Consider the following 24,961-nt stretch of genomic DNA (forward strand, 5'->3'; position numbering starts at 1 on the left):
TCAGTTTTTCTCACATAGAGGCAAAATACAACATATTTCTCCTCCCAATTCACACGTACATTAGTTTGTTTGGACAGTGATGGTTGAGTGTAAACAAAAAACTGTGTCAGCTTCTACATCAGAGAGTCTCAATATGATGCACCTCTGGAGAAGCACTCTGTAAAGTTTCCTGAGAACTAGCAAATGAATGGAAAAGGTAGGTGAAAAGAGGGGGTGATCAGCCAACAAACCTTCATATTTCCTTGGGAAGGCTGGTATAAATAAAGATTGTGAACCAGGAGTTAAATAGGTGATTCTTGTGTCAGTTTCATCTCTATTTTCTGAATGTCAGATGGAAAATGTGTGGCCTGATTTTCAAGCTGTAGTAGAGGCATTGCAAACAATTTAATTATTTAGCAAAGGAAGGAGAAAAATTAGTTATTTCAAGCACTAATGGAATTTTTAAATATTAATAAATAAATATTTACAATCAAAGTTGTTTTGTGTTTGAAAAGTAAACAATCCTACAATCAGAGTAGTACAAAGCAAAGTAATTTCTCTTATTTACTCCTAAAGTTAAAGTGAAAAGTCCTTTGAAATTGTGCGAAAAAATTCAAATGTTTTTTTCCTGGTTTAGATATCAGACTTGAAAGAAATTCCAGCTGTGACAAGTTTACAAGGCATATACTGAGTAGGTATAAAAGCAAGTGCACACAGCCATTGTTTAATTAAACAAACACCTCATTTGGGGCTCTGTGAATTCTTGGTAATAATTCTCTGTGGTGTGCTGCTGCTTTTAGGTTTCCCAGCCCTCACTGTCTGTCCCACTGCGCTGACATCTGTTGGGAGTCAAGCAGTGGTTTGCACAGGTGATAATTTCCCAGGTTTTATTTTGCATCCATCTTCTTTCAAATGCTCAGCCTGTACATGAATAAAGTGGGAGTATCACAAAATGTTAGTTCACACTGTTGGTGTTTAAATACAACATTGACTCTCCAAACTCCTAGGCCTATTTTGGAAAAAGCCTCACACTCCAAAGTACATTCAGAAGCAAAGCTCCCTCAATTACATAAATGCAAGAAAGAGTGCTGGCTTTCAGGGAAAGTTGCTACAACATGAATGGAGTAATAAAATACTCCTTCAGCCAAAGGAAGAGAGAGAAAGACTTGGCACCCCACAGAGATGATGCAGCATTGTCAGTGTGGTTTCTTCAGACTACTACAGTGACATTGTCTGGCTGCCTCTCAGATCCCCTTTTCAACAGTTTGTTTAACCCTTTGATATTTTCAACCAAACTCTGTGGAGAAGCAAATGTCTTCAAGAATTGAAAGTCACCACAAGTTTAGTGTGGACAGGGGCAAGGAAGACCGAAGCATTTGCCATTCTGGGGGGAAAGGATGCTGTGTGAGTGTGATGGATGAGCAGGGCAGAGGTAGTGTAGAGTTAGAGCAAATGCTGCTTGCCTGACTGCTGCCCTGGGGCTGTGGGGAGAGATGAGGGTGGTGTGTAGGGAAACAGGGAGCATCACAACTCAGCAATTCTCATGAGCACATATACAGATGAACTGGAGTCAGAGTGGGCATGGAAAGGGTAGCACTTGCTAGGAAACCTAAATTCCCTCATTGTGCTGTTCGGCAGATGACTTATTTAATCCAATGGCTGGATTTTTAGGGCACGGGCAGTTAGCCATATATTTTTCCTGGTCATTGACTTTGCTAGCAAACCTGGAGCACATCTGTGTTCTGGGCAGCCCTTCATTAAATTGACCTGCCTGGTGGTGGTAGATTGGAATAGGTGGTAAAAGATGTTTTGACACAAGCTGAGGGCTGTTGTACTTTGAGAAAGAGCACAGGTACAAACTTCGGGTCTTTTTTGAAGCCATATTCAGTATTGTCCTACAAGTGAACATGGCAAGCAAGGTTTGTAGCACCTGCCTTGGCAGCTGGGAGCTCACACCCAGGTGAGCACACAGCCCCTTTACCAGAGTTTTGCCATGCAAAACAAAGAGTGCTCTGCTGACAGGTGAGGGGACTGCCAAGGAACCATCTTTGGGGAACCCATGATGGCTGGAATCTACATCCCAGCCATGAGGTACCAGTGGGATACAAATGCAATGACACCTTGCAGCTTATAGCATTGGGACAAAATGCAGACTGGCTGTTTCTTCAGATGATGGATAAGAGGTTGAAGTCCAGGGAGCATTTGGAGTCCTCTTTGGCAGGGGTGGGAAGAACAAATCCCCTGTTTATCCCAGACTCGAAGTTGTCTTTGGGTCTGGCAGCTGTACTCACCTGGGCTTGGTGGGACATGCAGGCAGCTGGCTCACCTGCAGCAGGATCTGCCAGCTTCCTGATTTCTGGCTCTCAGGGATGTGTGCTCCCTGTGTAGAGCATGTGCAGAGTAGTGAGAGCAGAAGCAGGGCAGGCAGCCTGAATCACATTCCTCCAACTCAGCTCCTCAGCAGAGCACTTATTCCAGGGCTGTACTTCCCCTTGATTAATTGCCCCTGCCATTGCGGGGCTGACATCTTACACGGGAGTCCTGCTTAGTTCCTTATCGTGGGAGCATGAGGAATGCTCATTCCCCAGCGACACCCGTCGATAACAGTGAATAATAGCCAGGAAGGGAGGCAGACAACAGTAGGAACATGCTCAAGAGAGGTGCTGTAATTCTTGGGACAGGGCGCTTCTGCAGAGGAGGAGGAGAGCTTGCAGGGTGGACGGGAGGGGGGGTCCTGTCACTGTTGATGCTCTCTAGAACTCAGCAGCTGGAGAGAAACATTGGCTAAGGATGGTCAAAGCAGGGAAGGGAAAAAAGCAAGGAGGGAAAAGGATGAAGTGAAAAGAGCTTGGAGCAACGCTGGAGAACATACAAACAGCCTGGTGAGCTCTGATGCATAAGGGATGAAGAAAACAGACTGTGATTGACTATGTGGACCATCTGGGTGATTTTCTTCTGGATTTCAACTGTTCCGGTAGGTGCTCATATCCATTTATTCCCATTTGCATGGAATCAGATCTTGTCTGAGTAAGTGCACCTCTATTCTATGAAGTTGTGGTGTCTCTGTTTTAAAAGATCAGTGCAGAACATGGGATTTTTAAATTTTATTCTTGCTCTTGCTGCTTCCTGCACTAATTGACAGTGGCCAGGTGACTAGATGTTGGATGCCTCAGTTTCCCCACCTGTATAAAGAAATCAGCATTACTAACCTGCTTTGGCAAACACAGCAGGTGCTGTGATGAAAGAGAAAAGATTTGATGATATTTAGAGAAGTTTTCCTGAGTTATACCAGCAATCAATCCCTTAAGGGATAATGCCACTGTCTAGCAGTGCCCCCCTGGATTCAGATTTAAGGAATGTGAAGCAATGCTTAAACCACAAAGTTTGGGTTTTGGTTTTTTTTTTTTGGCTTTATCACTTTACTGAGATTTATGTGGCTTGAGCTCCAGGCACTTGGATCAGTCAGGAAGGAGAGTGGAACCTGGGCTATGATCTCCAGTTGCTGCTCAGCTCATTCAGATTTTGAAGGCACCCGCATAAAACAAGGGGTGAAATATGTCCAGCTTGGGTGTGACAAGTTAGGAAAGGATCAAATCACTGTTTCATTGCAACTAATTAAAAAATCAGTTTATTTGTCCCAGCAGGGCATTTGGTTCCAGCTGTGATATAATCTGAGCTCCACCTAGACATTTTCATTGCAGAGTGAATGCAGTCTTCAAACCTGTTGCCTTTTGATTGTCTTCTGCAATAAAAACAGTGACTGTCATGGTTTTCTTGTAATTTTGGTTCCTTATTCTTATTACTAGCTAAAGGACTCAGTACATAGATGTCACTGCTCAGGGTGCCCCCAAGAGCACCTTCTTCTATTGGTTCTTTTAATCTTTCAAAATACCTATTTTGATTTTGCCAGGCATCTTTTGTTCTTGAAATCCTATCATTAAACTAAACTCACTTATTTTAAAATGAAACAGCTGTGAATTCTGAATAGTGTTTAGATCCATTCATTTCACACTTTAAAAACTGTGTTGGCATTACTATCAATATTATGAACTGCAGCTTCTTGCCCATCCTGGAGATCTATTTATTACAGCTATCTCTGTTTGGAATGGATTTGGTATCTTGTCTTCAAACAAAATATAAGGATACCTTGCTCTCTGTCCTGGTTTCAGTTGGGATAGAGTTAATTATCCTTTTAGTAGCTCATAAAGTGGTAAGGAGATCAAAACTCTTTCAGGGAACTGTTTAGGAAGAGACATAGAAACCGCACGTAGAGGAGCAGCTTTTCCTGCTCGTTCTCAAGCAGCGGGGGCAGGCAGTTTGCTCCCACTTGTGGATGGTAAACACGAGTGAGACTGAGCACAGCTGGTAGCAGAGTGGGGTTATCCGGCCGTGGCATGGGAAGCGGATTTCGCATCGCTCCGCAAACATCCCCGCATTCGCACCCAGCCTGCTCCGCTGGATGCCAGCGTTGGCAGACTGGCTCAGAGACAGTGTTTGTGGAAAACAGGGTCTTTAAACCAGCACCTGGAGGCTCTCTGCTCTCCCTGGGTTTAAAATCCCATTAGCCACACATCTATTAATAGGTAGGGGTATCCAGCTGATTAGAAGAATAGGGTGGACATCACTTTGTGGGGTAAAACAGTAACTGTAAGGCATTACCTGTGCTGCATTCCTGCTTGAACAACACATTAAATGTAAAAAAGTAATGCTGTATCAGATCATCGGGGTGGTCTTTGCAACTGGATGTGCTAAAAGCATGTGGCCTCATTCTAAAGAAGTCACACAGAATTTAAATCTTTCTAAAACAAAAACTTTTTTAGGACCCACATTTCTTAAAAGAAAACAGTGCCCACACAATGTAGAGGCTTGTTTAAGATGAAATATACCCCTGTTCCTGAGATCGTTGTTAACATGATTCCTAGCATTTATTTTTACATATGTTCAGTATCATTTAACAACCCACATGCAAACCAGTGGTTATGTTGGCCACTTCAAATGCTCAGCATCCAAATCCTGGCATCAGGATACAGTTTCTTTCATATGAAGTCTTTTCATGTGATTCCAGAAAGTTAATTGCATTGTGCAAAACCAGGTGGTTTCTAGTTTATTTATTTCATTACACACAAATACAAAGGACAAGGATACTGAAGTTAAACATATCAGACCAATTAGATGATAGACTGCTGAAAAGATCAAACTTTGTTCAGAAATACAATACTCAAAAAATTTCCAGCCAATATGGTGGGAATATGGTCTCTAATGTCTGGTATGCTAAAATTTAATTGTAGAAAAGTAATAGTTCTCATTACGAGGTTATCAGGGATTGTTCTTTCTCCCAAATCTAATCTGAAAATGATCAGCAATGCTACAAGAATTATTAGGTTGAGCAGTAATGTGATACTATCGGGTTAACTTTCCAGAACAAAGAACATAAGAAAATTCTATCTGATACTTTTCAACTAATAGTTCCTGATGACTGGCTTTTAATCTCTTCAATATATGTATATGTACATATGCATTTATAGCTATATGTACATAAAAGTTCCATAGTGAGAATTTATAGAGATTTCCGGTTTATACATGAGGGAGAAATTATCTACTTTGTTATAATGGGAATCCACTTATATTTAGGTTTCTTGTGTCAAAAAGAATAGACACTGGTAAAATAATAGAAAGGGTAAAAGTATTTTTTTCTGAATGACATAACTATTAAGACTATTATTATTAAAACTTATTTATCCTGTAAATAATTTTGCAATGAGTTTCAATACATGTCATTTTAATGGTCTGTAGCTGTTTGTTTTTTTCATTCATTTTGGTCCAGCTGCATGAAACATAAACACACATTTATTTGCTACATCAGGATTGAGTGAACACTAACATTTCCACATAGTTTTATGAGAAAAGAAGATGAGAAGATGAGAAGATGAGAAAATGACCTTAGGACAAAATACTATCTAGGTTCTCATAAAAATCTGGGTGAGATTCTGCTTTCAGGTGGGCTCCTGCAGCTACCAGATGGTAGCAGTGAAACAGGCTTGGATGGTCTACAATCTATGGGCATATTTGGATCACTTGTGCCCAGGAAAATGACCTGCCAGGTGTATGATTTAACACTACCAGGGTGAGTGATTAATACCCCATTACTCTGGGAGACTCCAGCAGTGTCCTGGATGTTTCTGCAGTCTTTTGGAAGAGCATCCTGCTCATGTATTTAATTTAGCAGAAAAACACATTTTTCTCAATGTCAGTAATGTCAGCAAAAAAGTGGGAGAAGACAGAAACTCAGTCTGTGCTTGCCTGCTTCTACTACAAAAATGCAGACTTAATTGGGAAAATTGACTGTGTTTCAAGGAAATTGTATTTCAAGGAAATATTGCCCACAATCAATTGATAGATTTGCGTTGGGAATGTGAGCATTAAAAGGGTAAATTCTGTCGAGATTTTATAAGTTTTAAGAGGAAAAGTGATTCCATTGCTTTTAAAATTTTTAGATCAAAGCTATTCCACCTGTCTGTGACCTCCTGAGCGTCCTGAAAAGGGAGGAAGAAAAGTGTGTGGAGATTCTTTCCCTGGAGGAAAGGAACAGAACGACTGAAAATGATCTGCTCCTGAGCTCAGGTAAAGGCTGAAAAAATGCACATGAAAAAAGCTGCTCTCACATGAGCTGAGTGTCTCAGATAACTTAGATAACCCCATATCCCTTCCCATAGGAGGCATGTGCTTAGCATACATCTCTTCTTTAGGAGCAGAAAAACAGGTAAGATCTGTCACAAGTCTTTGAGAATGAGATTTTGACCTTACTGTGACAGGAAGAGTTGTGAGAGCCTCCTAACCCAGTTGCTCAACTCCAATCCTTACAACTAGGCAACACACCAGCAACAAAATCTTGCACATTGCAATCATCTCTTCTTGGACAAGGATAATTTAAAAGTCACCCCAGCAAGTGCAAATTTACTTAACTATATTTGCCTTAAAAATCAATGAAGACCGGCAGCCAACATTTCAATCACATGCTTGAAGGTCCTCATTGCTTCCTCCTTACTCTAAGTTACTGTCTCCTGACAGAATTCTTTAATTTCAGCAAGATTTATCATCGTATAAAGGAAGTTTTTTGGCCTGGGAAAGTTGTGGTACTGAGTCCTCATCACGTAGACTACTTTGCTTTCACAGCTGAGGAACTGGGGTCATGTGCAAAAGATCATTAAACCTTGCCTATGAACTGTTAGTTCCCCCAGGCAGCTGCTAGGTCAGGATCTCGAAGAGAACATTGGGTGTAGGCAACATATGTGACTATTTTTGTGTGACCAGAGATCACCACTAAGAGGTTGTGTCACTTACAGCATCTCGCAGACTGAACTGCTGCTGGTGGCTTTTGTGGACCTTGACATGGGCAAGATCCTCAGCAGCATGAAAAGGGAAGGAGCTCCCATGAGATGTACACAGGCTATCCTGGCTGTAGATAGGCTACCATGTGAAGCTCGAGTTAAGGTCTTTTCTTAGTTTCAAAGCCTTCCTCTCTTACAGGGAGTGTTGAAGACACAGAACTGTCTTACTGTGATGTGGTCCAAAGGCCAGAGAGATCTATTGCCTGGTTTCTTAGGATGCCTAGCATTTTTCTCTGTCACTGTTTTATCCCTGTCCCCTGCAGACTGAGGGGTGTGAGCACAGCTTCAGGGCATTACAGCCATGTAGCAGTGACAGGATACCTTATGGCAGGCTTCCAGATACTCCACAAGATGGATCTGTCTCATTGCATGTAAGAAGTTTGATGATATGAATAAATCAGTATTGTTTGTTTGCTTCAGTGAAGAGGAGGGTTGTTTGTCAGCCTATTTATTTTCCTGCTTTGATCCTGTGATGTGGCTCTAATGCTTAGCTCTGTGTTTACTTTGCACCAGAGCTCCAAAGATGCAGACAAGTTAAACTCCACAGGACTGTGCAGACACTAGCATTAGCAGGCAGCACCGTTTTACAGACAGTCTTGTTTTAGCTCAGTCAAATAGTAGCTTCTCAGCAGAGACTTAATCCAGTTTTAAATTGGATCCACATCTTAAAATTCCCCCAAGGCCTTTCATTATTGGAATTTTAAAACAAGATAATTCTACTTAAAATTCTACTAGACTCTAAGGGGGGTTTGTTACCTTGGTAAATTAGGAAGTAATGCTTTTATTCTGGGAAGTAACATACCTGAAAATTCCTCCAGCCTTTAAGGTATCTGCATGCCTGAAGTCCCTGTGGAGAAAATCCACAGGGATTCAGTTAGAAGATGAGAGAAACAAAGCTCAGGAATTCAGTCCATACCCTTGGTGGGTCATGCAGGGAGGGAGAAAGACAGCTTTGCAGCATGTGGGGCACCTTCCATACCCTGTTCTCCCTACACCTGCCCCAGAAGCTTTGACAGGTGTAGGCAGGAAAAACCTCAAAGCAGGGGACAAACTCTCACCATGCCATCTCTGCTGCAGTGCTCACATCTCTGTGAAGATGGCACAAACACAAGGAATTAATTGCTGGGGAATCAGGCACAAAGTACCTGAGCAGTGTTTCTTATCCTCCTGCAGTAAAAGGGAAAAGGGACTCTGCCCTTGAGATAACATTAGCTTGAGAAAGGGAGCAGTGGAATGTTAATGTAACACAAGTCACTGTTATGCTCTTTTTTGTGCATCAGTGAAGACAAGAAAATTCTCTTGGGAGCAAGGAGCAGGACAGGGAGATCTGGGACCTCTCATCATGGTGACACCGTGTATTGCTGCTGGGAGAATGCTCTGTATGCTACTCGGGGGAGATTCCAAAGAGCACAGGACTGTGTGAGAGAGGTGTTGCTGTGTTTTGTCTCCACCCCGAGGCTCTTTATCTAGCTGGGCATGAGAGGCACCAGCTTTCATCTATGAGGAGTGGCAATAAGCCCACCTGCAGGAGGAATAGCTCAGCTGGTTTTTGTCTTTTCCTGGATGGAAACCACCCAACATCATAATTTTGCCAGATTTTTCTGAGCACCGAGTCTGATTTGGGAGTTTTATGCCTGTGGTGTTGGCATGAAGGTTCGATAAACCAAACAATGCAGCATGTTAAGTCATAAATATCACCCAAGGTGAAGTTTTGCTTGCCTTTAAACTTTTGCTTTGAAGTAAATCCTTACCAAGTCTTATAAACATTGGCACAGGGAGGATACCAGAGCTGAGGAGCTGCCCTGGCTATGAACAGCTCTGTATTTTCAGGCACTAGGACTTTGCGCAGGAGGAAATCAATACATTTATAGAAATGTAAATATTTTTGTCAGGCTAATGGAGGTTGGCCTTATAAAGCATGAAGTGTTTGAGTAGAGTGCTTGGTCAGCACTTCCTCCCCTCAGCTCTCAGGGAGCACACAGGGCAGACGGCACACGTCCGGATACAGCAGGCACAGGGTAGTCCTGACATGCCCCAGTGGCCTTTTTTTCCCCTGTTATGTTACAGAAACCACAAAAAAAGGCTGTGCTAAAACCATTGACAGTGAGTGGAGGCAAAAGGCAATGAGCCTGAATTATTTCAATCTGTGTCTGGAGAAGAGCAAAATAAGGGTAGGATTGCAGTTTCTCTGTGGTACAAAGAGCATCCAATGTAGGTCTTCTCCACTAAGAAATTAATCCATGCCAGCCTCCAGCACCTAAGCAAGATATCTAAGTAGAGATCACCATTATGCTGTGCCCCGCTGATGACCAAATCAGCTCCCTGGTGCATCTCTACTAGCCCTGCCAGCAGGCAACACAACCAAGCCTGCAGCTGGAAAAGTCTCCCTCTCTCCCTGACTGTGAGAGGGGACCATGACAAACCCATCCTTAAAAGAAACAGTCCTTGCACGTAACTGAGGGAAATGGGGTGAGTCTGGGCAGCCAAGCTCAGTGAGTGGTCTGCTGGCATTATTCCCTTCAGCATAGCCTTGGCATGGTGAATGATTTATGGTGGTAAAAGGATGACATTGATGCTGTTCCTCTCTGTCCTTTCCACAGTATGAAATTAGCCCAGCTGGTTAGAGAATGGTGCTAATAATGCCTAGGTTGTGGGTGTGATCCCCAAATGGACCATTCATTTAAAAGTTGCACTCTCCTTGTGGGTCCCTTACAACTCAGAATATTCTGTGATTTAAGAGATCTGTGGTTTAAGTATCCTCCTGAAGCTGTTTAAACTCCTAGTCACAGAATTGTGGAATGGGTGTGGCTGGAAGGAACCAGTGGGTCATCTGCTCCAACCTCCCTGCTCAAGCAGGGTCATCTAGTTGCATTTTTCCCTGTTCACAAAAATATTATCTAAGTGAAATGTTACGACTCAAAGTGGGAGCTTTAAAAAGACTGAAAGTAAGCTGAAAAATTCCCATCTGATTTCCTGCATCTTTCCAGGGCCGTTCAGTAGTTACCAGCAAACAGATGGGTAGCCAAGGGCCTGATATGAGGTTCACAATGACTCAAGTTGCTCTTTGTGTGTCTGGTAAAGACCAGCAAAATCAAGGACTAGAATGGGACAGATCTGGAGATTGCTGGGGTTGGTGTGAGGCAATCAGGACTTGTTCTGTCCTATCCAGGTCTCAGCAGGATTCACTCTGTCTCATCCAGCTTGCTTTTCAGAGCACTGAGCATCTTTGGTCCTGTAGCTGCCTTGGTCTGTGGGAGATGTTGCATGATGTTGTGCTGCTCGGAGATGTCTCCCAGTGTTTCATTGTTGGGAGAAGTTTCATGGTGTTATGTCACTGGGAGATGCTGTATGGTATTTCCTTGTTGCCCCCCCAGGCAGATGTGCTGGAATGTGGGATAACATGAGCTGCTGGCCTTCATCCACTGTGGGACAGACTGTCAATGCTCACTGCCCTGAATTCTTCCAGATGCTGACTGGGAAAAAAGGTAATGCTACAATGATGTTTTTCTGGCCCAGCTGTTTTTTATTAAACACTTATTTATTAGACACTTTAATTTTTATTTATTTACACAGATGCCACTGTCCGGTCTGAACTTGAAATGAATTTTTTCTTCTCCTTCTTTTAAAGAAAAATAGTTACTTAACAGCTGTGTTTCCAACACTAAGCTAAACATGGGAAAGCCTGGAATTAAAGTAGTAAGATCTTTTAAGTGTTTATTTTTTTCTAGCCAGGTGGAAAAAAGTAAAGGAAGTAAATGCTATCCTGAAAAGCAGTTTTCAGCATGATTTCTTCAGGAAAGGGGTTTTCTTCACTCAGGTTCTGTGTTTATCTCTGTCTTTCCCCGTTTAAAATCTCCTAAAGCCAATGGCTGATCCCAGATGAGCTTGATGGGGACAAAACTTCACACAGCATTAGGTTCACACAAGTTTTGGCAAAACATCCAGCTAGGCAGGTGGAAAAGATGCCCCTTTTTGCCTTCATCAAGAGGAGATCTGCACTGGGGATTTTTCTCTTGCCTGCAACAGGATCCACACAAGTGGCACAAACTCATGGAAACTCAGGTTTCATGGCTCACCAAACAATTCACTCAAACAGAGGTGAGCACAAGCAATGCTTGTTGTCTATTTCTGGGATTTCTAAGTTAGAAATGAAGTGACATTTTTTCCCAGTAGGCTACAGTAATCATGAGCTATTAAGTAAGCCTGCTTTCTGTTCATTTATGCTTTTCAGAAATGCCTAAGAAATGTGTTTACATTTCTCTTTAGGGAGTTAATGATTCAAATCAGAAGAGGATTTTGCATTCTTCAGTTATAGGGCACAGATTAATGAGGTCCAGTACTTACAGAAAAGCACACAGATTCATTTTATGAAGGGAGAAACAGGAGACAAAGTATTAGATTGTCTAATAGAGATTATATAACTCAGAGGAGAAGCACTTAGTGTTCTTTAAATGAAATCAGAATTGAGCCACTCAGATTAAGATAAACACCGTGCTACTTTCTGTACACACGAACATTATCTGCCCTTTGAGTCCTTTAATCTGGTTTAAAGTCAAAGGATAAACTACACAAAGACATAGATCGCTAAAGAAACCATCCATTTGGCATCCACTCACAAATCTTTAGCATAGTGATCCCAGCTCTTAAATACAGTAATTGAAATCCCTGCTGGTACAACCACTAGAGGGAACTGCTTCCTGCCTCTGGCCTTCTCACGGGGGAGGAAAGCAGGAATTTGTACATCCAAAGGTCATAATTACATCTCAAATGTTCACTGCCTTATCTTGGAGATAGTCTACCAGTTTAAACTTTAGTTGCCCTCCTTATCGAGAAGCTGATAAACAATAATCAAAGTGACAGTGTTTAAAACAAAACCCCTAGATCTGGTGCATCATAATTTTCATCTAATTTCAGTCTCTGCATCTGGCATTTTGGGTCAAAGTCAGCAATAGTTTAACCTCATTCTCATGGCCACATTCTTCTTTCATTTCATACTGTGGTTGGCTTGTGACTCCTGAGTTTATTTACTGCTACAGTCATTGCCCTGTTTGAAACAATTTTGAAAAAGAAAAACAAAAATCTACTTGCTTCAAAAGAAAAGCAAAAGGTTTCTCTCCTCACCACTTACAAAGCAGATGGGCAGCCACAAATGCCAAAGGCCCATATGCTAAGCCTTGCAGATGTCTCTGAGCTCTGCCCAAACCCTGGTCGCTGTGCTGACATCTAGACTTGCATTTGCAGCCCAGACTATCTGGTCCCTTTCTACACAGCAGACCAAAGAAACAAAAATATCTGGAACCAAATCACAGAACTGACAGTGGTGTCTCAGGCAAGGAATGAAGGAAGGTGTGACAATCATGAGGATTCAGAGGCAAGGGACACATCAGATGGCCCCAGTTCCACAGCCATCCCTTTAGCCAGAGTTCCTTCTTGCCTAGACAATTCCAAATTACCAGTAAACACCAAGCCCAATCCTTAGACAGACTGCAGACCCCCAGTCTGCTCTGAGTGGGACATGCTGCAGTTTCCTTAATGTGTCACCCCTAAGCAAGGAGCATTGTTAAAATTTTCCTCATGTCCATCCATGTGATGTGCCTGGTGTAATCCCCTGTGCTTTGCCTCTAATGCAATAGCATGTGCACACCAACACAGAACTTCACCTCTTCTTGTCTGAGCTGCTTTGACAGCCTCGGGCACCAAACAGTCACGGGCATGTTTACAAGATTTGCTCCGAGTTAAGCAAGTGTGTCTTAACTGCTGACGCTGAAGTAGAGAATCTGCCACCACACCACCCCCTTGCTGGGTGCCAAGGCAGGCTGGGGAGAAGCATTTGAGAGAGCTGTTTCTTTCCTGTTGTTGCTGCACTGCAGCAAGGCATAGAAAAAAATGCTTTATTTTGACTTATAAAGCAAGACTGGCCCTTTCAAAGATGCTAAGCTGGAACAAGATGTTCAGAAAAGCATCAGAATAATAGTCTGATAAGGACACACCCAGAGCTCTTCCCACTCTGGGTTCTCAGCATGTTTGCTGTGCCTTGCAGGTTTATAGAGGTGAGTTCAAATCAAGTGCAGACATGCTGTCAGGTCACTAGCATTAGCCCAGAGGTAGCAGGAGCCCTGACTCTGTCCTGATGATTCCAGCAGGGTTCCAAAGAGGATAAACTATTTCCAAACACTTCTGCATTTGCATCTACCTCTGTTCCTTCAACGCTGTGGGAATGTTTTGCAAGAGTCAGACACCCTAACGTCCTCTTGGCTAAATGTGTGGGCAAAAAATAGACTTTTGTGGTGCCCTCTGGCAAGGCTTGTACTAAGAAGGACTGCTGATTTCATGTCCCCTCTTAGTCCCTGCTGGCATTGCCATCACTGAAACAAAGCCAGGATTTCACTCCAAGTTTCAAAAGTATGGCTCTTACCTGACAGATCAGTTTGATTAGGACAGTGAGCAGTAGTTTTACTTCTTTGTAAAAGTTTTAAGTCTCTTCAGCACGTAACCTATATGCCTGTTGGAATAATTTTCTTCCACTGATATTGTAAGAGGTGGAGGGCATGGCTTCCCACTTCCACTTTAGGGCCAAACATTAATATGGCAAGTTTAAAACTATCCTATTCAATCATGTGCAGCTTACTATGCATTCATCTCACTCAGCTTTAGGAGTCTAAAAGTCAGACATCCCAGCAGAAGAGGGTCAGGCAAACTGTCCTCTGCAGATACCAGTCTGAAAAATGAGTTAAATTCTGCAAATGCCTATTTTTCTCCAAAGACAGCCACAAGGGATGTAGTTGGATTCAAGTATTTAGCTTTCCAGAAGTTGAGTTTAAGTGAGGGGAATTTCATCCTAACCTTTAATTTGCAAATAAGCAAGGAAATCAACAGTGTAAAATAATGCCCACTGTGGGGAAAAGACTTTTAGTTTTCATTTAAATCTTACTGAAAATCTGTGATCATCTAGAGTTTTGTGTTCTATTTGAAGCATGACAAACCACAGTGAGGAGGAGGGAGCATTCAGCAGAGTATCAGGTTTGCATGGAGTTTGAATCTGTGATTGAACAAGTCATATGTTTGCTGATCTTGGAATAGTGGCCAAGAAACACCAGATGTACTGAACAGTATTATTTATGTTGCAATTAATAAAAACACATCCATCACAGTCATCCCCGAGTGGACAAACAATATTATGACCCACACAAGTACACCGGGCAAGTATCAACAGAATTAGCTCAGCTGCATTTCGCCTCCAGCTATGCAGAGTGCACTGCCTGGGGGAACACACTCTCCAGGCTCCTGGAGCAGCCCTACATGGTGACTGAGCCTTGAGGACAGCAAAGATACAACTGGAAATGGTCATACCCTGTTCTGCCTTTTTTTATTGTTACCACACAGGTTTTGTGTACCGAAACTGTACAAGTGAGGGCTGGTCAGACCCGTACCCGAGACCTGACATTGCTTGTGGCTACAACGTCAACGACACAACCAGCGAGGCCAGAGTGAGTCTGAGTGCCCATGGGCACAGATCTGCTGCTCTGGGGCCCTGGGGAGAAACATGTTAAAGAGAGACTGATTGATGTTGTGATGTTAACTCAGGTGGGGCTATTTAACTCAGGTGGTTTTCAGCATGAGTGCTTCCTGCAAACTATCAGAATAGGTTGCTCAGGCTGAAATTTCAGTAGCTGATTTTACAAGGAAATGTATTCATTAAATAGGAGGAGAGATATTTCTGTTGGTGTGGGCTGATCTCTACCAGACAGACAAGGTAAAGATGTGATTATATGTTTCTCCTGCAGCGTTCCTATTTCATGACCCTGAAGACCATGTACACCATTGGATACTGCACCTCCCTTGTGACACTAACAATAGCCTTAGTGATCCTGGCCTCCTTTAGGTGAGCAGCATCTCTGGTTTGTATTGGGCCAGGACTTTTGGTCATCTCAGCTGACAAAAATCATTCTATTTACTTTCAGGGCAAACTAAAAATTGAAGTATTTCTGAAAACCTTCACAGAAATCAGTGACAAAATTTATCTCTAAATCTTGTCTCCCAGAAAATGTCAGGGCTGCTCATTTTATTGTGCTCTCCTTTCCAAATTGTAGCTGGATGCATGTTGCAAGTGGTATTTGCTCCAACTGCCTGCTAAGGTCTTCCCATGACTTCAGTGTCCCTTGAGCAGAGTGACTTTCCCCTGCTGCTCTTTTCCCCACTTGAGACTGTGGCTAAAACTTTGTTCTAAGTGCCACTGCACTGACTTCTGGCAAGGTGTTTCAGGTTTCTGTGAGCAATCTGACAGTCAGCTTATCTTCACTCATCCCTATAACCTGGAATTTGTACTGTGCTGCTTATTCAGTGAAATTAATTTCCCTTACAGTAAATGTCAGGGCGGCACCTCTGGGCAAAAGGAAACTCAACTACTATGCAAATTTATATTCAGGCTGCTCCTCTGGACACAGATTATGTGGAGATCTAATACAGAAAACACTGCAGGCATAAGTGGACTGTGCTGGCAGAAAAAATAAATTCATCCAGGTGTGAATAAACACCTTGGTTTCATGTTACTCCAGAAAGGAGGGAAGGATGCTAGAACAAGCATATTGGCATGAAATCACAATTTTCCTGGCAACGTTCAGCTTGTTTTAGTACCTGAGTGGAGCAGATGTGACTGTAGCTTTTAAGGTCTTCTCTAGGATATCACTCTTGGGAGATGCATTAGTCTTCCTTTCACAGACAGAACAACACTGCTCTTCATTTGTCAATTCAGCACTAGGAAGGATTGAAACCTGCTGTTTACAGCCACAGGCTACTTACATTGGTGCAGACTGTCACTTCACTGCCTCTCTCTCTCTTTTTTTTGCAGAAGACTTCGCTGCACAAGGAACTACATCCACATGCATCTCTTCACGTCGTTCATTTTGCGAGCCTCATCCAACTTCATCAAGGATGCTGTTTTGTTTTCCTCTGAAGACACAAATTACTGTGGGGCATACACGGTAACCCTCTGCCTGCCAACTAGCTTCACTCCTTAGTTTCCCAACAGGATCCTAGCAGGATCTAGTGTACAGGGAAGGAAATCTCTATCCCAGCTTTATATTCATCATGAGGGGTTATAGGAGAAGAGAGGTATGCTCTGCCCCTCCTCTGAGAACACATTACATATTGCTGACTTACTGCAGTGTGAGACCTGATAGTAAGATATGGGCTTGCACTCAGTCTGGGACAGCAACCTCCCAAATTTTGAAGTGTTTTCACCTTTTTCTTTTTATTGGCAGCAAAATATTTTGAAAATTTGGGGGTGAAGAGGGGTGAGCAATACTGGAGATGATGGTCAATGCTTTAAACTAAAATATAAGAATTAGGGTGGGTAACAAAAATAGGCTTGTTTCGTTTTGTTTTACCCCACTGATTTTGCTGGGTTTGTTTTGCAGAAAAATAACATTTTGAGAACATTTTAGTTTGTATTTACCACCTGCTTTTCTTAGGAAAAAAAGATTGACAATACATTGATGGGTTTCTTTAAGGTGATATTAATGTTACCGGTACTAAGAAAGTACCAGTAACACTACTGGTACTACTAAGAAAGTAGTAACAGTGAAATTCCCCTGAGACAGTAACTTGAATCCACGTGTACATGACACATTCAGTTCTCCTAGTGAGGCAGTTGATTAATGCATCTAGGACTGCCAGCTCTGCTCTCTTGTCATGTGAACGCCTGTCTCGAGGACACCCATTTAGTCCCCTAATTGCTATAAAATCTCTATTTGCCAAGATTAATTTACAGCTCGCTCTTTCTGTTAGAAGGTAGACACAAACCCAGGCAGGAGCTAATTATCCTCTCTTTCCTCAGGCTGGCTGTAAGCTCACCATGGTCTTCTTTCAGTATTGCATCATGTCTAACTACAGCTGGCTCCTTGTGGAGGGACTGTACCTCCACACTCTCCTGGTGATTTCTTTCTTCTCGGAAAGGAAGTTCCTCTGGTGGTTCATCGCCCTTGGATGGGGTACTGGTTCTCTCTTCAGTAAGAATAACTGTGCTTGTTCTGCTTTTGGGATGGACTCATGAAGTAGTAACTGGTTTTTCTAATTGCAGGTGCCCCAATGGTGTTTGTGGCTGCATGGGCGACTGCTAGGCAACTCCATGAAAATATTGGGTAGGTGGTATGGAGGGGGAAAAGCTGGCATACCAGAGGCAGCATGCAGCCCCTGTGCAGGCTGTTCCATGGGGTCCTGCTCATTTCTGATTGCTGGCAGCAAGTAAATCAACCAACATCCTACTCTGGTGGCACCCTGAATTCTAGTGTGGGTGGGAGTAAATGTACAGCTGAACAACCTGAAAAAAAGCTTCCAATTCCATTTAAGCATTTTCAAGGGTAGGAGGTGGTCTTCAGGTATGAATTCAGCTCAGGATGATTTCAGTGTCTGACTTTCTGAATGGTGAAACTTCATTTCTTTCTCTTCTCCCTTTCAAAAGTTTTAACAGTGTTTGTACTTTAAGGGAAGGACATATTTCTGTCCATTGCAGGTGGGCTCTTTCCCGTCAGACACGTTGTACCACTGAGAACAGGAAATTAGTTTTATAGACAAGGGAATAGGGGCCTATCTGAGATGCAAAACAGACTAAACCTGTTTGAAAAGAAAGCAATGTTTTAATAAATAATGACTGCACCTTGTCTTCTATTTTTACAGGTGCTGGGACATCAATGCTGATGCCAATACCTGGTGGATCATTAGAGGCCCCATAGTTTTGTCTATTTTTGTAAGTCCTTTCTGGGACAAGCAGATTCAAACTGTTATTTTCAAATACTGTGAAGTCAGAGCACATCTCCTCAACATGCTTTAGAAGTGTGTTAATGAACTGATCTTAGACATGTGTCTGAACTGGTGTGACCCATGATTTACTGCTTAAGCAACTTCTGCTCAGCAGGACTTAGTCAGTAACTAATGCCCTGAAGTTAAATTCACAAGGAAAGCTAGAGTGTCCTCCCAAGAAGCAAGAGCCTGAAGAAGATCAGGTTTCCACATCCTGTTGATTTCATATGAACTTGGCTGGTTTGTGGAAGCTTGTTTTGGACTGCTTCAAGGAAAACTCCAGAGAAGAAATGAGTGGCTGTACATTTCAGTACAATTACTTTTGTGTCTGCTGGTCAATTCCTCTCTCAGCAAAGCCAAAACCAACTTGCATTACATGACCACTGGCTTTTGTTTTCAGGAATAAAAGCAGCTCACAGGCTGCACACACCACGTGTTGGTGGACAGCACTGAGGCACTGCTCAGTGAATTAAGGCACAGGCATTGAAACTCGGTGTGAACCTGCCCAGTGCAAGGCAGTAGTGATGAAAAGGGCAGTTTTGTGCATGTAAAACTCAGCACAAGTGTTTTGAGCATTTGCTGGTTCTCTCCTTCAGAGCCTTAGGTACCAAGGGGCTGGAGCTGCTGCTTGGGATGGTTGTTCTGCCCGATGGAGATGCCCTTGGTCAGACCATGCTGCAATGATTTGTGTGAAACCCTAGTCCAGAAACGTGAACTGCTGGTTACACTCAAGTGACCTGCTGACACTCCAAATGAGAGCCCAAAAGCTGCTTGAGGTTTTCATGTTTCCAATAAGAACTATTATGTTTGCAAAACACAAACGGCAACATTTGCCCACTCTCAGAAACCCAGGCAGCAGAGAAGGTGGTTAAAGTTCTGCCCCCATTGACCAGTGAGCAATCCCGCATCCCCACAAGCTGAGCAGCAGACCGCACAAGTGATTTGGAATCAGCTTAATAAGGCCACGGCATCTATTTTCTTTATGGAACAGCCCTCATGCTAGGAGCCACTCAGCAATATTTAAAAGCCAACAAGACCCAGGCATTCTACAAGACAAAAAGCACAATCAGTTTATCTTTCGGCGGCCCCTACATTCTATCGCCTTCCAAATGTCCTCAGAATGCTGATCCTGCCTAGTTAAGCCACTGAGGGCAGAAGCCGCCTGCATGACTGCAGGTTTTACCTAAAAGAGGCTTTACTCAAGCCCATAACCAAACAAACAGCCAAATCTTAAGAACCCAGATCTAATCTCTGTATTCCTCACAGCCCTCAGCAGTTCAAAGGGCAGAAAATCAGCCCCGATAAACACCTTTGTGCTCCTAGGCTCACGCTCATTCCTGTGCTGCCCACAGGCAATTCCTCCCGGCAGGAATCCAGCCTGTCCCCCTTCCCCTGAGGTTTTTATCAGCGAAAAGTCCTGCTCAGCCTGCACAGCTCTTCCCTTGCCTAATAGGTTAAAACCCTCAGAATACCCACACCTGAGCCTCCTTTGCTCCCCATCACCCCTGAAATATTTCTTTCCTTCCTGCTCTCCATCTCTAGCTCCTCCCAACTCTACTCGTTTCCTCCCCAAATTTCCAACCCTCTCCAAAATCTCAGCAGCCACAGCTGCTCCCTTTCCATCCAATAACTTTAAAGAACTCAGGGATTTCCTGTGTCTGCCCCATCTCCAGCTGACCCTTCTTTTAGGGAAACCCACCACCCCAGAGCGCTGCTCCAGTGCCCCCAGGCACAGAGGACGCATCTCTGCAATGATGTTCCAGGCACAGGGAAGGGTTAAGGGCCTGCCGGGGTGCAGGGTGTTGCAAAAGGGGTGCAGGGCTGCGGGCTGTGCAAGCCAAGGGCAGATCAGCCCGAGGTCGCTCCCCGCGGGGCGCAAGGCACTGGCCGCGGGACAGACATACAGACACAGCTCAGGCGGCTCTGCCTCCCCTGCAACTCCCACTCTATGCCTGAGGGTCAAACGACCAGAAACAGCTGTTGCCTCATCTGCACCCAAACTGAGCAGGTCAGCGTTTTTATCTGATGTCCACCCTTTGAGAAAGGGGGAAATGCAGAAGGAACAACTCAGTTTTCGACTCTTTGCCCACTTTTAACTATTTTGCCTCCTGATCCCAAACCACACTGAGTCTTTTTGGTAGGGGAAAAACACCACTTGTAGCCCCAGTCGGCAAGTGATAAGTCCAGTGTTGCCCCTTTGCTGGCACCCAAAGTGAGGCCAGACTGTGCAGAGGCTGTCAGAACCCCACAGCCAGAAGGGATCACAACTGGTCTCCCTGCCCTTTGGTGATTTGCCTGGATAATAAGCTCTACATATAACTAAAGCTGCAGCAAACCATCAGGGAAAGCAGACAGTACCCAAGCTCAGGGTGGTCAGGCAGGCTGGAGAGGCAGGGACAGGGACTGGGATGGGAACATGGACACAACCCCAACCCCTCTATTCTCTCTGCTCTGTCCAACTCCACCGAACTGGTTTTGCTGAAACCTTGCAGTTACATAAGTGGACAGTGGGTTTGTCATTAGGTGTGTTGCTTTTGCGTTCTTACCTTGGTTTTTGTTTGTTTGTTTTTCAGATTAATTTCGTTCTCTTTGTCAACATTTTAAGAATCTTAATGAGGAAGCTCAGCTCGCCTGAAAGACGGAGCAGTGATTTCAACCAATACAAGTACGTCCCTTACATCCCTTATAAGACATGCAAGTCCACCTGAGCATTTCTTGCTCCTTCTACACCAGCTTTTCACTCTGTTTTCATTCTCAGGAGACTTGCAAAGTCAACACTCCTCCTCATCCCTCTCTTTGGGGTCCACTACATCGTCTTTGCTTTTTTCCCTGATGACGCAAGCAGTGGCACAATGGAAATTCAGCTGTTTTTTGAATTGGCTCTTGGATCATTCCAGGTAATATTCGACAAGCTATTATTTCTTTAAAATAAGAAAAAGAGGTAGAATATATAAGTCTGCAACAGACTAGAGTTTCCAATGGCAAAGCCAAGCTGTCTGATTTCCCTTGAGATGCCTTATCCCCATTCAAAAGCTGAAAGTGCAGTTCTGTGACCATGGTTCTTTTATCTTTTAGGGCTTTGTTGTGGCTGTACTTTATTGTTTTCTTAATGGTGAGGTGAGTTTTGTGTGTATAACATCCTTTTTTACTGCTGAAGCATGCCTCATTAATCAGTGGGATACATTCCCCAATGAATTACATGTTTTATCTAAGGATTTTCTTCCCAGTTACCTAACATCACTCCTGAAATTCCTCCTAGACCTGGCAAGCCTAGGTAATTGTATGCCAGATGCAAACTTCACCTCTCAACTACTGCAACCCTTTCATAAATCAGATAACATTATTACTGTCTGGGAACTGAGGGTGGGAGCACCCTCTCACAGTCACACTGACAGCTGACTCTTTCTGATGTGTGATACCATTATCTGTCAATCCATCCAGGGCTGTTTTATTTGCCCAATCATCACGAGGGAATTTATCTAAAGCTATACCCAGTCCAAGTTTATTAGGATTCTTATAAGGTAAAGCTTTTGGTCGAGGGAACATTTGCTTTGTAGTTGCATGATAACTCCCAGGCTTCTGCGCTAGAACTTGCCACTTTGAAATGAAGGAGGGTTTTGAAATACACTGACTATTTAACAGGGTTCAGAAAATGTTTTAAAAAGAAAATCTGCTTTTTTTTTTTTTTTTTAACCTTAGAGTGCCAGAATGTCCCGTTTTTAGATCTAAAGTTAAAATCCTGGAAAAATCTAAACCAAACACTTCCTAGGGCCAGCTAGATTCTGTGAACAGTTTCACCTGCTACTAAATAGAAAATTGTGTGGTTGCAACAACAGTATCACTAGAAGCGTCAAGAAACAGGCCCTACCTTAACCCCTTAAACTGGGGGTTAAACAAATAAACCCAAACCTTGGCAAAGGCAACCCACTCTCCTTTTCCTGTTACCCTGCTCTCCACAGTGCAGGGCTCCAAGACAAACTAGCTGAACTAGGTATTTTGTGACCTTTCTACCTTTCTACCTAGGTTCAGCTGGAAGTTCAGAGAAAATGGAGGCAGTGGTATTTAAGCAAAAACCTTCGTCAGCATCTCAGCACCTCAGCGAGTAACGGAGGAAGCGGCTTGACTCAGGAGATGCAGATGGTGAGGTCCAGCCCAGCAGAGCACAGGAGAGGAACCCTCCAAAGGTCAAGTGTGCTTTAACTGTGCACCTGAGGATACCTCCATGCTCAGATACACATGGTGAAGTCCCACAGACTGAGCTGGGAGTCTTGTGTACATATCTGAAAGCAGGACTTGGCTGTAGATCAACAGTTCCTGAAGCACATCTGTTCGTGTATATCCTGTGCAGCACCATGGTTATTTTGCAAAGCAAAATGGGCCAAAATATGCTCTTCCTTGAGTTTCTGGCCACAGTAATTTGTGTTTCTTTCCACACCTGCTGCTATTTCTACTTTAAATGTGTCCTTTCATTTTCCATGTGGCTCTCCAACATGTTCCAGGCTAAGCCAAGCTGGTGAGTTTTTGATGTTCTATTTCTTCTGCTACAGAAGCTGGGAGGACATTCAATTTTATATGATGAAGGTTACATGGCATCCTCTAATGCAGCCCATTGGTTTGAAATGCAAAGTTAATTAATCCCTAAAATTTACCAAAGTGTTTCTGTTGTGGTGACAGATGATGGACACTGAGAACATAAAGCATGGCTGAGCTCCAATTTCCTCTCTGACTGCGTATCCATTGCTCCAGTGACAGTGGCAGGTTCAGAAAGCTTTTGTCCTTTGCCTCTTTTAACAGTGGAGACTTGGAAACAATGGTGGTCAAATTTGGGTATTTGTATCATTTTGAAATGGTAAAAAAGCTATTATGTCATGTTCCAAGGGTGGCCAAAAAATCTTCAGTAAGATAGCTCATTCCTATTGTGTCTGTAGCTCTTGTGACTTGACCAGCTTGTTTTTGAAGAGAAGAAATGAAAGCTCTTGAGACACCTGAAACTCAATTGAACTGGACAGTAGAAGCCATCTTGTGAAAAACAATACCATAGTGGCTACCAGAAGTCTCTTTAGAGTCTATAGTCCCTCAGTGTACTGAAATCTGCAAGGCTGTGCACTGTAATATGCTGTCAAAAGGTATCTGAACAGCTTTATGTTCTTAAGGACATAATTAAACAAAGTTTCCTGGTTTGAATGGGAAAGGGATAAAATAATTCATCTGACAAATGAAATCAAATCTCCTGCTTGATTTTGTGTCCATATTTCCCTAGCTGGGGAGATTTTTGGCTGGGTTTCTTCAAGGGCAAAGATGATTGAACCAAAAGCAAATGGTGTTTATCACTTCTCCCTCCTCCCGATCAGCTACAAGACATTGGCAAAACATGCATGGCATGTCAAATGCTGCCTGAGCAGCAGTCCCCAACCCCCTCTGCCAAAACTGCTCCAACGAGCTTTTAATCACGCCAAATGCCTACATGGTAGGCTTGTGCCATTTTATCAGAAGGCAAACATGCAGAGAAGTTCAAAGGATACATTAAAGGTTAAATTACCTGTACCAAAACAGGTTTTTGAATGCTGTTAGCTCTGTTTGAAGCTCTGAGATTCAGAAAAAAAATTTTTTTTTTCTCTGGCAGTGCTGACAGTTATCCCACACCAGCTGCAGGCAGCAGAACACAGAGGGCAGCCAGGAGAGGAAGGGCACTCAGCAGCAGGGAGAACTTCGTGGTTGCTCCAGCCTGCCCTACCTGGTTGGCTTTGTTGGCTCATGCTGGTCACTTGGAGAGTCGAACCTCTTTACGACCATGAAAAAAAATAGTGAGATGTAAAACTGTAAACTGGCAAATGTTTCAAGGAATTACTTTAAACTTACATTTTTGAAAATAGAAAGGTTTCAAGCTGGCTTTGTCCTTTAAAGTTCAGCCAAAACAAGTGGAAGGAAGAACAGAAACAGGATCAGTCCCTTGACAAAAGCAGAAGTGAAAGCCCCTCCATGAAGGTTGGAATGAAAGATCTCACTTTTTGCTGACTCACTCAAGTCAAGCAGAGCCTCTGAACTTCTCAGGGGTTCACTCTGTCCCAGTGCATTTAGCAAGTCAGATACTTCCAAAAAATGTAACCTTATTTTCTCTCTGGCCTACATATGAGACCAAGAAGGGTGAAACAACTTGTATGTTCCCTGTCTGAGAATTAAACATTCATCCTTCAAGCCAAAGCAGCTGTTTGTTTTAAATGCAAGTGCCTCCTTCCAGCATAAATGAAGAAATACAGATTCAGAGATACAATAACAAGTAATTAATTAGATCTGATGCAATTATTGGCTCTCCCACAAGCCAGTGTAAGAGCTCAGCTCTTCAGTGCATAGTTAAAAGACTGGGAGGAGTCCAGGCTGAGCATGATACCTATTCGAACAGGGGCACACCACATGCCCCAGAAAAAAATTCTGTTGCTTTTTGTATTTTAAAAAACCCCAGTTTTAGCATGTTATTGTTTTACATGGCCACTCTGGTTTGGTTTATCTTGCCTGAAATAACCAAGAGAAAGGAATTATTCACAGATTCTGTGTTACATGTTTGCTTCAGGCATCAAGCACAGGCCTGGTTTGTATGAAGAGCTGAGGCTCCATAAAACCCCCTGGATGTCAGCTAGAATTTGGAGCCCTCAGCTCTTGGGGATGAGCATGTCCAGTCAGGAAGATGCCAGAAGGAGGCAGCCCTGGAGTTACGATGCTGTGACCTAGTCCTGGTTTCCGCTGGGTGTAGGAAGCTGCTGCCAAACACCCCCCCAGGGGAATGGGTTCTTCCCTCCCCC

General features: G+C 43.3%; 1 protein-coding gene across 1 annotated transcript; it reads left to right on the forward strand.

Annotated features, from left to right (window-relative positions):
• Positions 1–2,512: 2,512 nt before the first annotated feature.
• Positions 2,513–24,365, forward strand: SCTR (secretin receptor). The gene is made up of 13 exons (XM_085067035.1): positions 2,513–2,953; positions 6,474–6,600; positions 10,742–10,852; positions 14,751–14,854; positions 15,152–15,249; positions 16,216–16,348; positions 17,203–17,356; positions 17,446–17,506; positions 18,042–18,111; positions 20,738–20,829; positions 20,923–21,061; positions 21,240–21,281; positions 22,188–24,365. The coding sequence occupies exons 1-13, from the start codon at positions 2,909–2,911 to the stop codon at positions 22,362–22,364; spliced, it is 1,353 nt and encodes a 450-aa protein (XP_084923161.1). The 5' UTR covers positions 2,513–2,908; the 3' UTR covers positions 22,365–24,365.
• Positions 24,366–24,961: the final 596 nt, after the last annotated feature.

This window comes from Lichenostomus cassidix, chromosome 7 (assembly GCF_008360975.1).
Source record: "Lichenostomus cassidix isolate B80296 chromosome 7, HeHo_3.0, whole genome shotgun sequence".
Classification (NCBI taxonomy): Eukaryota; Metazoa; Chordata; class Aves; order Passeriformes; family Meliphagidae; genus Lichenostomus; species Lichenostomus cassidix.